The sequence below is a fragment of the Lynx canadensis genome, chromosome A2, assembly GCF_007474595.2.
Source record: "Lynx canadensis isolate LIC74 chromosome A2, mLynCan4.pri.v2, whole genome shotgun sequence".
NCBI lineage: Eukaryota > Metazoa > Chordata > Mammalia > Carnivora > Felidae > Lynx > Lynx canadensis.
This window is the reverse complement of record NC_044304.2, coordinates 122,594,592-122,612,000: the sequence shown is the minus strand read 5'-3', so window position 1 is coordinate 122,612,000 and position 17,409 is coordinate 122,594,592. Positions and strand designations below refer to the sequence as shown.

The 17,409-nt window shown below is 40.4% G+C and overlaps 1 protein-coding gene across 1 annotated transcript in view; it reads left to right on the top strand.

Moving 5' to 3' along the window:
- Positions 1 to 17,409, top strand: part of PDE1C (phosphodiesterase 1C) — a 509,458-nt gene that overhangs the window by 430,737 nt on the left and 61,312 nt on the right. Inside the window, 3 exon segments of the mRNA XM_030308191.1 lie at positions 5,525 to 5,603; positions 8,945 to 9,065; positions 10,696 to 10,871. Coding sequence (XP_030164051.1) covers positions 5,525 to 5,603; positions 8,945 to 9,065; positions 10,696 to 10,871 — 376 coding nt within the window.

Here is a 17,409-nt window from a genome sequence, read left to right as displayed (position 1 = left end):
AGAGAGAGAGGGAAAAAGTGTGAGTGGGAGAGGGGCAGAGATGGAGAGAGAGAATCTCAAGCAGGCTCTGCACTGATAGCGAGGCTCCATCAATGTGGGGCTCAATCCTATGAAGTATGAGATCATGACCTGAGCCAAAGTCAAGAGTTGGATGCTTAGCTGACTGAGCCACCATATTTCCCCATTTTAATTTTTTTAATTTTTAAAGTTTATTTTACTGAGAGAGAGAGAGAGAGAGAGAGAGGGAGAGAGAGGGGGAGAGAGAGAGAGAGAGTGCACATGTGTGAGTGGGGGAGGAGCAGAGAGAGAGGGAGACAGAGAATCCCAAGCATCCTCTGCATTGTCAGTGCAGAGCCCTATGTAGGGCTCGAACTCAAACTTGCAAACTGTGAGATAGTGACCTGAGCCAAAATCTAGAATGGGATCCATAACTGACTGAGCCACTAAGTGCCCCTATTTCCTCATTTTTAATTTTCATTTCATATATTAGTGTTTGTGCCCTTCTCTATGAAATTAGCTAATCATTTGATTATTTTATTGTTTCTTTTTTATTTTATAATACCTTAATTGAGGTTTTCATTTGTACTAATTCGTTTCTTCTGCTTGAGTTTACTTTGTTCTTTTGTTAACTTCCTGAGATAGATGCTTAATTCACTTATTTACATTCGCCTGTTTAACATTACTAAGACTAGGAGTTTGTCTTTTTCTTATGAATCTTACGGATTCATATATGCAGTATGTTTACAATCACTCCTTTCTAAATATTCTGGAATTTCGGTGTAGATTTTTCTTTTACCCAAGAGTTGCTTCTGATAGAAGTGTTTGTTTATATAATTTCCAGTGGTAGGGTCTTTTGCTTTCTAGTTTTGTAATTATTTGTGGGTTATTGAAATTAAATCACAGAAATTTTTCATTGTTTGGATTTTATTGTGAATCATTTGTCACCTACTGTATAATCAGTGTTGAGTATTCACTGCTCTTGAAAAATATTTATTTTCTTCTTGCAGGATATAAAATTCAAAGAATACTGTACACACCTACCTTATCAATTATGTCATTTAGGTATTTTATATATCATTAAAATTTTTTTGATCTTTTGTAGGATGACAAGTGTTTCTATTTTTTTTTCTATGTAGTATGAAGGTTGATTCTATGTTACTTGGTTCTTGGATATTAATAACTATTAGACCATCATAATTTACTGTACCCCTTGTCATTATAAAGCCTGCCTCTGTATCTCATCTAATGCTTTTACCTAGAATTCAAATTTGACTCATTTTAAGAATATGACCCCTGTCTATGCATAGATTTTTATGTTCCACCTTTCAGAAACACTTTGGTTTGGGTGTGCCTTTTAAACACTGTATATAGGGGCTTCTGGGTTGGCTCAGTTGGTTAAGTGTCCGACTTCGGTTCAGGTCATGATCTCGCAGTTTGTGGGTTCGACAGCTTAGAGCCTGGAGCCTGCTTCAAATTTTGTGTCTCTCCCTCTGCTTCTCTCCTACTCACACTCCATCTCTCTCTCTGTCTCTCTGAAAAAAACATTAAAAATAAATAAACACTGTACATAGTTGAGGTTTTTTTATGAGGCGATCTAAGATTCTTTTCTTTTATTATTTGAAATCAGCTATATTAACATCCATTGAAATGACAGAAATACTTGATCTTAGGTGCCATGACATTTTACATTATGCTTTCTGTTTTTATGGTTTCTTCTTAAATAGTTCACTGTATTGGCTATGCTGTCTGCTTTGTTGTGTATTTACTTCTTCTGATGACTTGGAAGTTTTATATTTTCAGTTTTTCCAGTGGCTAACTTGATAATAAAAAATTTTACATTCTCTATTTATTTCGATAGTATCTATTGCTTCCTTGTTATAAAAATTAGTAAACTTCTTTTCCTCTCACCTCTTCCCCAGCACCTGTTTTTAGCTGGCTTTATTAACTGGTTTAATTATTGTAGTCTGTCTTTTATTATTTAAATTTAGTTATGTTTTTTTATGTATCAAGTTTAAATGATATATTCTTACCCCCATCTACAACAGATAAGAAAGCCAGTGTTTATTCATTACCTTCCAATACCATTCCCCATTTTTTTTCATAACATAATTAACTCCTTATTGCTATTTGTTGGCTATCATATTTCTAAATTGTCCTGAGTTTTTTTTTTGTTTTTTTTTTTTAATTTTTTTTTTTCAACATTTATTTATTTTTTTTGGGACAGAGAGAGACACACAGCGTGAACGGGGGAGGGGCAGAGAGAGAGGGAGACACAGAATCGGAAACAGGCTCCAGGCTCCGAGCCATCAGCCCAGAGCCCGACGCGGGGCTCAAACTCATGGACTGCGAGATCGTGACCTGGCTGAAGTCGGACGCTTAACCGACTGCGCCACCCAGGTGCCCCTGTCCTGAGTTTTTAAATGAGCATTCTCTGGCATGTACGGCATGCTGTTTACAAAAGATAAACCTTAAACAATACGACTTGGAAAGGTGGAAAACATATCTGGCAAAAGCATAATTTTCTAGTTTGTTTTTGTCTTGGTTCTACTCACTGCTGGTACTTTAGCTCTGGTTGATGTTCCATCGGTTGGCCAAAGTTGTTCTTCAAGTGGTTTCTTTTAGAAGAACGAATGCAACACATTTTTATATACTTGCCAGTTTTTCTACTGCTATTATATTTGGGCCATAGTTTGCTTGCTTTTTTTTTTTTTTTTTTTTTTTTTGGTGGGTGGTGGGGCCAGGGGTGGAATCAAGCTTTCTTTCCCTGAAGACTTTTTTAGATTTCACTCAAATATGTTCTACCTGTGCATATTGCTATGGAGGGGTTGGAGGCCCTGCTGTAATTATTTTCATGTCTAGGTGATGTATCTTTTTGCTTATGTGCCCTAAAGGATCATTTCTTTACCTTTGAAGCCCACTGACAGAACTGGGATATATTTCAATAATGATTGTTCTGTAATAGCTTTTCTTGGGACCTGGTCTGTTCTTTTCCTCTATAGATTCAGGTTACATTGATTAAATCTTTGAATGCTTTCCTTTTCCATTTATTTATTTCTCTTTTTTAGGGAAAGCAGTTATTCATATGTTGTCTCTCTTTTGTTTCTCTTCCATGTCTATCACTTTTCTTTTAAACCTTCATTAACTCTTTGATCAGGGGTATTTGTGTGGCCTGCTTTTTACACTCCTGACCACTATGCCCCTTACTGTGTTTCCATCGAGAAAAACTCTTGTTTGTGCAGCTTCGTATGCAACCTTCCTTTATGCAATGGTCTGTTTTTCTTTTCCGTTAGTTACAAAACTATCCTTTGTACTGAGGCTTTTGCCCTTCTTAAAAAATATTGATGTCTTCAGTAAAAAGGAAAGTGTTTGAATAATTCCACATGGGCCAGTAGTTATAGAACCATATAATATTGTTTCAATCAAATTGAATTCACCAGAAGTACACCTTTCCACATTACTTTCTGCAAATTACTTTTTTTCCAATTCATAAATGTACCTGTCATCCAAAGGGAATTCAATGACCACTATTTTAAAATAGTGTTTTAATAGGTGAGCCTGCTCAGCCCAATTAAATCCAAAAGATGTATGTGATGTATAGATGTGGGTACAGACAAGTCCATGGGATAAGAAGTTGTTTTATAGCTTGTACTTTTTCAGTAATAAAATCCAAAGTAATGCTTACGTCTTAATAGTCAAGTGGTTAGTGTTTCCCACCGCTTCTTCTAAACCACCCCCATTAAAATGTACCAAAAAACCAACTTGTGTCCCTGCTTCATAGGGAATAAGAGTGGGTTTTACTTGTTTAAGCTGAGATATCCCACAGAACCATCTACACCACAACAGTTTATGTCATAAATCCTCTTCCTTCTTTTTATACTGCCCAAGAAGAAATAGCTCAGGGGTAAATTATTTTTATCATGCCAAGGAATACTCAGAAACAGAAGAGCTATTGTGTCCCATGGGGTGTCTATCCAGGAAAGGGTGCAGAAGGAACTGAGCCACTTCAGGACTGTTCCTGAGACCCTTGGATGTCCCCAGCACCTATTGTGACCCCACCATTCAGCTTCCTCAGACGCCCATTCCTTTTCCTTTCCTTTTGTGTGTGCGAACCAGCATCCTTTCTCTTCGATAACATGCCTTAGAAAGAAAACATATTTAGTTTTTGAACTTGGCCTAGTTTTTGAATGACGTTGTTACTTTTCACTTACTATTAATTTATTGGTAGTATTTATTATAATCAGAGTGTATTTGAGATAATAAATTCACTAAATGTTCCTCAAATCTTGACTTAAATATTAGAGATATCTATTACAAAATGATAATAGTTTTTTTATTTATTTACATATATTTTCTCATTATTTAATCCTCATCATAACCTGATGAGATAAGTATTATTATCCATACTTTATAGAACATAAGACTGAAATGTAGAGAAGGAAAGTCAACTTCCTGTGATCACACAGCTAGAGGGAGAAAGGCCAGATTCAAGCCCAAATCAGTAGCCATTAACCTGAGCAAATTCTAGCCTTGTAAAATGAATCAGCACACCTTCACTACTATAAGAAAGCTGTCATATTTTTCCTTTCCTCTAGGTGTGTGACTAAAGTCACACAGGTTTTAATTTTTTTTATTATTGTTTATTTGCTTTTGAGAGAGAGAGAGAGAGAGAGAGAGAGAGAGCGAGTGAGCAGGGGAGGGGCAGAGAGAGATAGAGACAGGGAATTCGAAGCAGGCTCCAGGCTCTGAACTATCAGCACAGAGCCCGATGCAGGGCCAGAACCCACGAGCTGTGAGATCATGACCTGAGCCAAAATTGGACGCTTAACCAACTGAGCCACCCAGGCGCCCCTGGTTCAGGTTTTAAAAAATCATCTCCCTCATTATTTAGACTTTTCATAGTACTCGCTTATTATAGTGATGGTTTTTTAGTGAGATTGAGAATATATTGGTCAGAAAATTATTATTTCTAACTTGGTAAACACAAGCAAGTATTTACTCTGTTTCATTTTTTGGTCCACTGCTCATTATGGACCCCTGTGCTTAAGACCCCAGAGCACTTACCTCAGGTGTGTGGCTTTAGGTAGCAACACTAGCAGAATAAATCCGATCAGTCTGGTTTGAATTTGTGTCTTGGCAGGGGTGGGAGGAAGAGGTTCACTGGCTCAAGAAAGGCCACACAGATCGACGAAAACTTGAGAACACACAGGAATTCTGGCTGCAGTTTTAGCTCTAGGCCACAGAACTCGTTGGCTTTTCTTTCCTCGGGCACCAATTGCTGCCCGATGAGGCTTTCTGTACAACAGCATGTGCCTTTGCAGTTGGATGGAATGATTGGACCCCAGAGGGTTTCAGCCTCTTGGTGTCTTTTATGCACAGGATCAGGCCCCAGAAGGACTTATTACATAATGTAATTGTAATAATTATAATAAAGACCAGTGGCCTTTGTGGCAGTTGAAGTTGCTAAATAAAATCTGGGCAACTCCACCTACTGATCTTAATTTACTGTGACCTCCTATTTTTCCAGGGTGACAGAAGCAGAGCTGGGGCTGCCTTTTCTCCTCTGTGCGACAGAAAGTCAACGATGGTTGCTCAGTCGCAAGTGGGTACGTGTTGACAGCCTTTTGGATGGAAAGAAAAAACGGACTGGGGTTGCCTAGAAGTAAGCGCAGATGCTTCCAGTGATACTTTGGCTGGGAACCTGGCTCCATTCTGCTGTGCCATGCTTATGGCTTTGGCTGATTGGGTTGTTAGAGCCCCTCTCCCCATCCTTGTCCCTGGAATGTCGCTGGTTCGTAGGAAGATTAGACAGTGGTGCTCTGCTGTGTCTATCATTCCCCACTAAGAGCAGAGAGGGCCTCAACTTTCCAACATGGTAAAAATCAGTGACAGGAAGCCCATTGTATTTCAGCCTCTCCATTCTGCATGCAACACTGGAAGTCTCCCTGTCATTTCTCCCCAGTGATGCTTCTTCCTTTGGCCCTGTTTCCAGGACAGTCCTATTTCCTGGATGACCTTAATTCCAGGAATGGCTCATTTTAAATGTTTCCTTCTTTTCAAAAACTTTTTAGCACCTTTTTTTAAAATAAAGATAATTTTTGTACTGCTAATAACCATAATATGTATGAATTACAAAAATCCTTAGATATGAGGGTCCCAGTATCACACATTAATCAAATATTATCAGTGATCTCCACCTTGGAAGAGTCTGGAATTATTCAAAAAATAAATTCAACAAGGATTTACTGATTTTTTTCTACTTGTGTTTTGAATACTATTTTTCATAATTGTTTTCTATTAGGCATGGGGCACTGCTGGGCACTGTACTAGATGGTATAAAAAACAAATACAAATTATAAATGCTATCTGCTCCCAAAGATGTTGAGCCAGTATTGGGTGGTACGCAAGACTTTAGGAAAACAGTGTCTGTTTGAGTGTTACAGTGCTCAGATGGAGTTTTCTATGTGGTACATTCAGGCACAGAATAGTGTCTGTGGACCGTTAGACTCAGAAAGATTTGTTGAAGGGTAATGTTTGAGTTGGGGATTAAGAAAGAAGTAGGCAGTGTAGGCAAATGGTGTAGGTGAGAGGTGTGTAACGGGCACATACATGGAAGGGCATTCCAAACAAGGGATTAGCATATACAAAGCAGGGAAATTTAAAACAGCCTGGTACGGTCAGGGAATTACAAATAATTCCATATGGTTGGAGTAGTGGGCAGAGTGTATGATGAAGTAAGGGCCGTGTATGGAGAGAAAATCAGGGCGTATCCAAAGAGTTTTAAGTAAGATTTAAAAATGTATAAATGGATGCTTTAGAATGAGAGTCAGCAAACTGTAGCCTGTGGGCCATACATGGCCTACCACTTGGTCCTGTAAATAATTCCATTATAAGACAGCTAAGTGCGATATTTGAGTGTTGTCTATGGCTACCTTTGCACTACAGTGTGAGAGTTACGTAGCTGTCCTAGATTTGGCCCGTAGAACCTAAAATATTTACTATTTGGTCCTTTACAGAAAAAGCTTGTCAACCACTGTTATAGCAAGATTTCTCTATCAGTAGCTTGGAAGGTTTTGAGTAAGACTAGAGGTGAGGAAATCAGCTGGGTGCCTTCTGCAGGCTTACAGGGAAGAGATGATGAGTGTGAGAATTGAGGAAGCACATAGACTCTCCAGGAGAAAGGTGGCATATAACATATTAAGGATTCAGCTGGATGCAAACCTAAGGTAAAGGCAGCGATCCAGATTAAGTGGTTGGACCATGGTCCCATTTATGAGGGTTGGAGGGAAAGCTGATGAGTTAGTTCTGGTTTGGACATACTGAGTTTAACTTGTAAGAAAGCAAAAAGGTGAAATAGTATCATGAAACACTTAAGTTTCAGCTTAAGCTAAAATTGTAAAAGTATACCTCAATTAACTATAACACAAATTTGGCCATCAGTGTTTCCTTATCAGGATACTATGGGCATTTGGGGCAATCCTTGTTTGGTCAATTACATTATACGGTTTTCAGCATCCTTCATTGCTGGACATTAAATGCCAAGATCACCTGCACTTCAGTCATTATGAAAACCAAATAAGCATTTGTACCAAACACTGTATTTCCTTGGATTGGTATTTCATTTCCTTCTAACTTTCACATGGCTGCGTTAAGGAACGACGACCAATAGTTTTAGGTCATATAGTTTCTCCTAACGTGTCACAGAACACTCGGGTATTTTTGAGCCATTGACACAGTGCCTCCAGCCTAACATCAACTGTCTCTCCAACATGGCCATATCTCTAAGGTACAGTTCCAGATCTGACCCCTCTCCCAGTTTCCAGCCCTGTTTCTCCCAATTCTGTTTGCCCTCTGCCATCTGGATGTGTCCCCTGCACCTATTAGTCAGCACATCTAAGTCTGAGCCCATCATTTTTTTCCCCAGCCACGTTTTGTCCCCCCGCCATCATCCCTGTGTTCTCTGCTCTGCTGTGGGGATCTCCTTGGAGACAGCACCACTACTGCAGCACGTGGACCTGTGCCTCCATCACACATCTGCCTTATGATGAATGACACTGGGTCTCCCCTCCCTTACCTTCCTTTGGGCTATCTCAACAGCTTCTAAAATGATTTTCTCAGCCTCAGCCCCTCCTGCTCTCTCCCTTCCCATCCCTCTTGCCAAATTAACTTTCCCAAAGAACATTTAAAAAAATCTTAACTGTGATGGTACCCAAACACGTCAAGGAGTGTTGAGTACCCATCTAAGTCTCAGCTCCTTAGCTCCACCCTCAGGAGCCTCCTGCCCTAAGCAGGTGACTACCTGCCTTCCCCAAATTCCCCTTTCCAACTCCAAAAAAGTCTTTAAGCCTCAGTCATTCCTCAGACACATCCTACCTTTTTCCTATCCTTGTCACTTTGCTTATTCCACTCCTTCCACCTAAAGTGAAGAGCCTTAGGTCTCAGCTCAAACACACAACTCCCCTAAAGCTATTCACAGACCTCTCGTGAGAGGGAAAATATCCTTCCTTCCTTACCTTCCCAGAGGCCTTATTTGGGCTTCCCCTTGGGCCCTTTCCATATCCCCTCAGGGTCATTTTTGTGCTCAGGTCATCTCTCCTGTAAACTCCTTGAGGGTAGGCAGGTTGTGTTCTACATCTTCATCTTTTATGCAGCACCAACCACAGATCTATGACACAGTGGAGGTTGGATATGAGTTTCTTAAGCACTTTATTGCACCATCTACTAAAAAGTCATAGGAAGTTACATAGGAGAGATGGAACTCACTCATGATATTCAACTCCAGGAATATGTTAAATGAATAAGACCAACCTTCTCTCTCCTGATCTGATCTGGAGCTCCTCTGCAGATGAAGTTTAAAAAAAAGAGAAGGTTCATCAGTTTCCATAGGGAAATATGGAAGGGACCAGTTTATGTGTAGTTCCTCTGAAGCGTTGCTGTCTCTCTTCAGGTTTTATTGATTTCATCGTGGAACCCACCTTTACTGTGCTCACGGACATGACCGAAAAGATCGTGAGTCCTTTAATTGATGAAACCTCCCAAACTGGCGGGACAGGACAGAGGCGTTCAAGGTCAGTGCAGAAGCTTGAAGGGTGAGGGTCAGGTCGGCCTCTCCACAAGGACAGAGTCACTCCTTTGGGAGAGATGGGGGTTTTTCATAATGATGTTTGCCCTCCCTCTCTTGTAAGAGAGATGTCTGCCTCTTTCTTTTTCTCAGAGGAGTTGAAGCTGTACTGTCTGTACTCTCCAGGCTAGCCGGGAAGGGAATGACCAAGGTCCACACCATGACCGGAGCATTCCCAGTACAGGTTTCCTACCACATTCTCTCTCTTTCGGTGCTTTTGCTCGTGACAACATCCACCCTGGCACTTTGATTGCCTGAGCCCAGACAGTCCTTGCTTCCCATACTCCAAGAAGACAGTCCCACTGATCAGAGTCATCCCAAGAAATGAAACTCACTTTCATTTCTAGGTTCAGGAAGGGAATGAAGTGGAGGAAGGAAAAAAACCTGCAAGTTTTAAGTCACCCTCTGACACGGTTTCATTATATTGAGCATAGATTAGTGGCAGGTTCTGGAGTCAGATTCCAGGTTAAACATCCCAATCCCATTACGTTGTAGCTGTGTCATCTCAGGCGAGTTTTCTTGATTTCCCATGTAGGTTGTAATACTCCTAGGTTGGAGGAAAGACGAAGTGAGTTATTCAGTCTACATAAAGCCCTTATAACAGGATCAAGCACAGAGGAAATGCTTGCACCATGGCTAGTATTCCTGCCCCTCCCCCGCTTGTCCATGTAAACCTGGGGCTTTGTCATAAATGAGAAAGGGGGGAAATGGAATTAATTGGAAAAATAAGAAAAGAGCAAGAAGGAGAGAAGGTAAGAGGAATATTAGGACAGTGGGATCCCAAACACTCAAGGTGAATGAACCCAGTGACGGCTGCTAACAAGGAGGGTGGAAGCCTTCTCCCTGGTCCCCTGCCCCACGGGACTGGGCTGAAACGTATCCTGCTGGTCTAGTCAGCCAAGGTTGTCAGCGGGTGCGCATTTGTGTCAGTCACTGCGCAAGCCACCTGGAAGTGTATAATACCTTAAAGTTTCCCAGGAGGCTACACTTTCTATGTTTGCAAAAATGCCCATGTTTCAAGCTTGAAGTAATATTCATTTTAAAAAATGTCTTTTGCATGTCTCATTTCCCACAATCTCTAAGGTGTCTGTGCCTTTTCAGCTTCCCCAGAGGATACAAGGAAATCATCTTACTCTGGCCTTGGGGATCCTGGGGTCAGAGGCACTCAAGTACAGGGGGAGGTGGACCTGGAGAGAAAGAGGAACAAGTGACTGGGTAACTTGGAAAAGTGGTCAGTGTAGAAGCAGGTGGGTGCACTGTGGAACTAAGTAGGAGCCTGGTTTCAAATTAGTTAACTTCAGAGAGTTGAAGCCAGAAGATTCATATGAGGGAACTCTAGTCATATTGAATAAGAAGATACCAATCAACAGAGAAGAAATACAGGGGATATGGATACTCATGAGGCTGAAATCTTGATCTTTTTCTCCTGCTGAGAATTTCCCATCTCTCACATATGGAAAGAGGAATTGCACCCCAATAACTTGAGGAGCGCTGCTCACTCCTTTCTTGGGCTTGCTCACTGGGATATGTTTTTCAAACACTAACCGTCCTCTTGGGTATGACTTTTTGATCTCCAGTTTGAACAGCATCAGTTCGGCAGATGCGAAGCGATCGGGTGTCAAGAGCACTGGCTCAGAAGGAAGTGCGCCCGTCAACAGTTCTGTCATCCCTGTTGACTATAAGAGTTTTAAAGCCACGTGGACTGAGGTGGTGCACATCAATCGGGAGAGATGGAGGGCCAAGGTGCCCAAAGGTAACATGCTACTGGGGAACCTTCCTGGAGATCTGTCCAAATCCACTTAAAAAAAACAAGGCATTGCCAACCCTGATTTCTAGGTATTGCAAATGAAGCACAATCTCAGGCTGTTTATCCAAATGGTGGAATGTTAGGCTCTTCTGTCTTTTGCTGTTCATTGTACGTAATGCTCAGTACATGACAGAATGAGACAGCCCACCGAGTCCCCATTTCAGCATGACCTTCGTGCTGTATGACTAACTTCCTCTTTTTGGTATAAAGATTCTACAGAGGATGGGTGTTGTTATTTCTTGGTTTTTGCTAGACTACTTTCATTCTCATTTCGTGTCATGTGACACACTTGTGAGGCCTTAATTTTCCTTCCTCTAACTAAAGCCTGGCCAATAGCCACTCCTGCCATTACGTTAGGACAGAGAGAGCTTTAATATCCTTGCATACATTTTTTTTTTCATGTTCTCAACTTCCTTTCAGTCATAACTCAGACTGATCTTCTGAGATGAAGGTAACTTGTAGGTAAAATTCATTGAGGCCAACGTCAAAATTCATATCAGAAACATCATGACTCTTGGTACTGTAAATAAAAAAGACTGAAATCTGTGCGCTTCTTGAAAGCTGAAACCCATTTGCTCATACATGTATTTGTGTTTATTGAACACATACTACATGGTCCATACATAATACATGCTCATCTTGTAGTCTAGGGAGGAACACATACTGAGATAAGCGGCATGATGCTGTGGTGCCTGATTCCAGGGAGGCACGAAAACATAGCTGGCTCTTGGGAGCTCAGCGAGGAGCTCGGTGAGGGGGCTGATCCCAGTAGGATTTGTGGAGATGAGCTTTCAATAATAGTCAGTGCTTGTTAACATCTACTGAATGAATCCCTACTATGTGTCAGGCTCTGTGTTCTGTGCCAAGAGTGCAGAGGTGAATAACAGACATCCTCATCCTCAAAGCTCACAGTCTCTTGAGGGCAGGAGGCATTACCACAGAGTTTCTTTCAAAGAAAGAATGGAAGTTCACTCAAGGATTTGCACTTGTCACCAGCACTCACTGGCCCCTGTCCCCAGATCCTCATAACAAGGAAAGAGAGTTCTATCCTCAAACACAACACTGACACTTTCATCCACCAGTGCCCGCACAACACGTTGGAAGAAGTGCGGGAGTGGCTGGGCGCAACATGTTCCGGCCCTGTTGGCCTCTCATACTTCAGGGGGTGCTTCCGGTGTGGGAGAGAAGAGACCTCACTGCTGGAGTTAATCAGATGCCAGCCACTGTGGCTTGTCCACAGAATCCTGTCCAAGTGGCTGCTCATTTCATGTGGGGCAGAGGGCTTATATTTATATTTATGTTTATGGTGCTGTTAAGGCATAATTGGGCCCTTATCATTTCAGGACAGATGTTGCACCCTGAGCTACGGAGCCAACTCCTCTTCCGTACTTTAAGTGTAGCCTCTCACAGTGTATTCAGATGCTTTAAACATTTAAATTCTCCCTGTTGGCAGGCATTGCAAACAGCAGTGGCAGCTACTACCTCATCTCAAAAGAAGCACTCTCTTGTAATCAATTACACTCATTACGTTTGAAAATCCAATTCCTGACAGCACACAGTCTAAAGAGGTACTTCAGAATAATTTGTTTGCAGTTATCTGGCTTCCTTAAGTTACCTTCTGAAACTAATGACCTGGGGGAGCGTTAGTTTCTTTTCCAGGAGAAAACTGGCCCTTTAAGAATGACAGATAAATAAAAGCGGATAATTACAAAATATTAGGTACACTGATGGAGATATGGTTAAGCTATTTTGGAAGCATAAAGGGACGTTTCCCTAAACCTGCTTATTTGGGTATTTGGGAAGGCATCCTGTAGCCAGGACTTCAAGGATGCTTGAGGTTGAGTCCTGAAGGAGGTGCTATATTAAAAATGGGGAACAAGGAGGGAGTGGACACAGGCACAAAGCTGGATTATGTATGTTTTGTGGGAGAATAGTTTGAATATCAAAGCAAATTTCAGTTAGTGGGGAAATGGAGAATTGAATCCCTATTTGCACTGTGCTCTTTGGCAGATTCATGTAGATTTCTTGAGAAAATTACCTTCTGGGGATGATAATACACATCACAGAGCTGATGCAAAGAACAGAAATAATATATGAAAAGCACTGAGAACAGAGCCTGTGTGTGGTTAGTGCCTGATAACTCATAGCTGTTACTTTAAAAAATTGGAAAAGAAAGTTAGAGGTTTGAATGCAGAGTTATGAAGGCGGTGGTAAAAATACTAACCTATATCTAATACTTTATTACATTTTCAGCCTCCCGGTAATGCTGTTGACTAGTTCCCTGGTGTTAAGAAATTCAGTTTGCATCTCTTTTCCCTCAGTGATTAGTTTGTACCAGATTATCCCAGGCTGTTTTGCCTATTCTTTTCTATCAGAAAACCGTGATTTCAAGAAAGCCTGACCTGTATGGAGCACTTGAACCTATGTGGTTATTAAATGGATTAGAACGGGATCTAAAGTCTTGGTTTTACTGACCAACCTGATTTACAAAGCGAGCTAGACCAGAACCCATAGTTGTTAGAAAAGATTAAACCAATATTTCTTAACAGCTCTCAGGGCTGAAAATTATTGTTCCCAAACAAAGATGTGTAGCTATAACAATTTGCAAGTCTGATCGATATTGATCAATTAAAAAAAAATTTTTAATGTTTGTTTTTGAGAGAGAGACAGAGGGCAAGTGGGGGAGGGCAGAGAGAGAGGGAGACACAGAATCTGAAGTAGACTCCAGGCTCTGAGCTGTCAGCACAGAGCCTGACGCAGGGCTTGAACTCACAAACCATGAGATCCTGACCTCAGCCGAAGTCGATGCTTAACCGACTGAGCCACCCAGGCTCAATATTGATCAATTTTTGTTTAGTTTAATACTTTTTAAACATTTTTTTCTGGTGTAAGAATAATTTGTGTTTAGGTTACAGTGCTGACATATGAGTAAGATATATAAAGAAGAAAATAAAAATCACTCCAAACCTCTCCAACCAGACATAGCTATTAGTGAAATTCTGATGTATTCTTTTTTCTTTTCTTTTTCTTCTCTTCTCTTTTTTTAATATGAAATTTATTGTCAAATTGGTTTCCATACAACACCCAGTGTTCATCCCAACAGGTGCCCTCCTCAGTGCCCATCACCCACCCCCCTCCCTTCCCCCCCCCCCCCATCAACCCTCAGTTTATTCTCAGTTTTAAGGGTCTCTTATTGCTTGGCTCTTTCCCTCTCTAACTTTTTTTTTCCTTCCCCTCCTCCATGGTCTTCTTTTAAGTTTCTCAGGATCCGCATAAGAGTGAAAACATATGGTATCTGTCTTTCTCTGTAGGACTTATTTCACTTAGAATAACACTCTCCAGTTCCATCCACGTTGCTACAAAAGGCCAGATTTCATTCTTTCTCATTGCCAAGTAGTATTCCATTGTATGTATAAACCACAACTTCTTTATCCATTCATCAGTTGATGGACATTTAGGTTCTTTCCATAATTTGGCTATTGTTGAAAGTGCTACTATAAACATTGGGGTACAAGTGCCCCTATGCATCAGCACTCCTGTATCCCTTGGGTAAATTCCTAGCCGTGCTATTGCTGGTTTATTTTTATTTTTTAATGCTTATTCTTATTTTTGAGAGAGAGAGAGAGAGAGAGAGAGAGAGGAGAGAGGGAGAGCGAGTGAGTGCAAGCAGGGCAGGGGCAGAGAGAGCAAGACACAGAATCAGAAGCAGGCTCCAGGTTCTGAGCTGTCAGCACAGAGCCCTCTACGTGGGGCTCGATCTCATGAACCGTGAGATCATGACCTGGGCTGAAGTCGGACCCTCAACCAACTGAACCATCCAGGTGCCCCCGATGTAATTCTTTTTAATTTTATTTATCATGCATATATATAAGTAAAAATTTTCCCATGCATTGCGATCATAGTATAATATTGTCCTGTATTTCATTTAACTATTTCATTTTTAAACATTTTTTTAAGTTTATTATTTATTTTGGGAGAGACAGAGATAGTGTGAGTGGGGGAGCGGGAGAAAGAGAGGGAGAGAGAAAAATCCCAAGCAGGCTCCACGCTACCAGTGCAGAGCCTGACGTGGGGCTCAAATTCATGGAACTGCGAGATCATGACCTAAGCCAAAACCAAGAGCCGGATGCTTACCTCAGTGAGCTACCCAGGTGCCCCTCATTTTACTATTTCTATTTGAGCACTTTATCTTCATACTAGTATTCTTGGAAAGTATGACTTAAATGTCTGCATTGTATGTGATACCATAGTTTAATCATTCCTCCATTTCTGCACATTTTGGTTTCCAATTCTTCATTATTGCATATCAGAGTGTTAAAAACATGCAAGTTCAAAAGTCTTTGAGCCTACGTATGATTATTTATCTAAGATAAATTTCTAGGTGTGAAATTTCCTCTGTCAAAGTAGATGAAAAACTGTAAGGCTCTTGATATATATTATCAAATTTCTCTCTGGCAATTTTTTTCAACTAATATTATCTCCCAATAGAAGTGGGAAATATTTCCCTATATCCCCCCTTCATTTTTCCATTAAAATGTTTATATTTTACTGTTGATTCATATTAACTCTTTATATGTTAAGGATGGTAATTCATCAGTTGGCAAAATATCTTGCAACTTCTGCCCTGCACTAGTTTGTCCTATGCCTTTTAATTTTATGTTCTTTTTTTCCCTGGGAAGTATAGTCACGATCTCTCAACATATAACATTACTACAATATTTTCAGTAGGACTATATTTCCTGTGCTCTAGCTTTTATCTCCATGACTTATTTATTTGTAACTGGAAGTTTGTATCTTTTAATCCCCTTTATCTATTTAATCCATCTCCCTACCCCGCAGCTAACTTTATAAATGGTCTTTTAAAATATATCCTATTTTTATTTTACCAGAGATTTCCTTTACATTTTATTGACCTATGTGTATCAATGTAAATATGAAATGGTATGGCTGAGCTTGGGTGGCTCACTCTGTTAAAGCATCCAACTTCGGCTCAGGTCATGATCTCACGGTTCGTGGGTTCAAGCTCCTCATCGGAATCTGTGCTGACAGCTCAGAGCCTGGAGCCTGCTTCAGATTCTGGGTCTCCCTCTTTCTCTGCCCTCCCCTGCTTGCACTCTGTCTCTCTCTCTCTCTCAGAAATTAATAAAACATTTTAAAAATTAAATTAAGAAATTGTATATAATGACACTCCTTTGCAAATGCTGATTTACGGAATTTTTATTTATTTCCTACATAATCACTGTTTTTGTTGAAATACTATGAGATTTTTAATCTAGGTGATTATAAGTAGATTATTATTTTGTAATTAACTTAACCTTTAATATTATTTGTAATATTTGCATCAAGTTTTATATGTATTAAACAATTATTTCCATTGAACACTAAGATTTACTAGTTTTATTGCACATCATTAATATATTTCCTTATTCTTAAGTTTCTAATATTAGTTGAATTTTTCTATCAGTTGAAGCACTTTTTGGCTTCAGTTTTGTTTTTTGTTTTTTTTAATTTTTTTTTTCAACGTTTATTTATTTTTGGGACAGAGAGAGACAGAGCATGAACGGGGGAGGGGCAGAGAGAGAGGGAGACACAGAATCGGAAACAGGCTCCAGGCTCCGAGCCGTCAGCCCAGAGCCTGACGCGGGGCTCGAACTCCCGGACCGCGAGATCGTGACCTGGCTGAAGTCGGACGCTTAACCGACTGCGCCACCCAGGCGCCCCGGCTTCAGTTTTTAAAAGGTGAAAGATTTATGCAATCTGAAGAGAAACCAGAGCATTTGGCTTCAGTTTTTAGAAAGATCCTGTGTGAACACTTCTGGGTCCTTAGATAGCTGGAGATTTTTCTGTTGTTTTTGTGTACAACTAAGAGTTAACTATTCAAAATTCATATAGTATTTTGGTTGTTTTTCAGTTTCCTTTTCTCTCTCTCTCTCTCTGTAGGTAGTTTAAGAAGGCAATTCAGAAAATTTTACCAAGGGATAACTAGTGCAATACCATTTTTAACCAAGAGACTACAAACCATATTCAGAAAGGGAGATGAAATGAAATCAATGTAGTTCTCCCAGGAATGCATAGCATGCAGCGTGGGATAGGACCAGCTCTAAGGAGAAGCAAGATTTGTGGCTCATGAGGTCCTGCTCTGCTTTGCTCTACCTTACTCATTAGCTGCTGGTTTGGGCCATTTCATAATGAGTCAAATCACCACAGATATCCTGAAATGGGAAGCAAAAGGAAATGCAATTGAACTATGGCATTTGCTTCCTACTAGTCTAGAAGCTACGAGTGCCATGGATGCTAAATCTAAGACCTGACAAGTTAAATCTTATATATTATCGTTGGAACCTTATAGCACAAATTAATTGTGCGCTAGTCTACTTTTTTCCTCTTTGTAGGAAAGGTTTATGTATCTTGTCTGTCTGAAAATATATGAGAATCTGTTTACAGTGGCACAAACATACCTTCTGCTGATTTTTTTCTTAGTTAT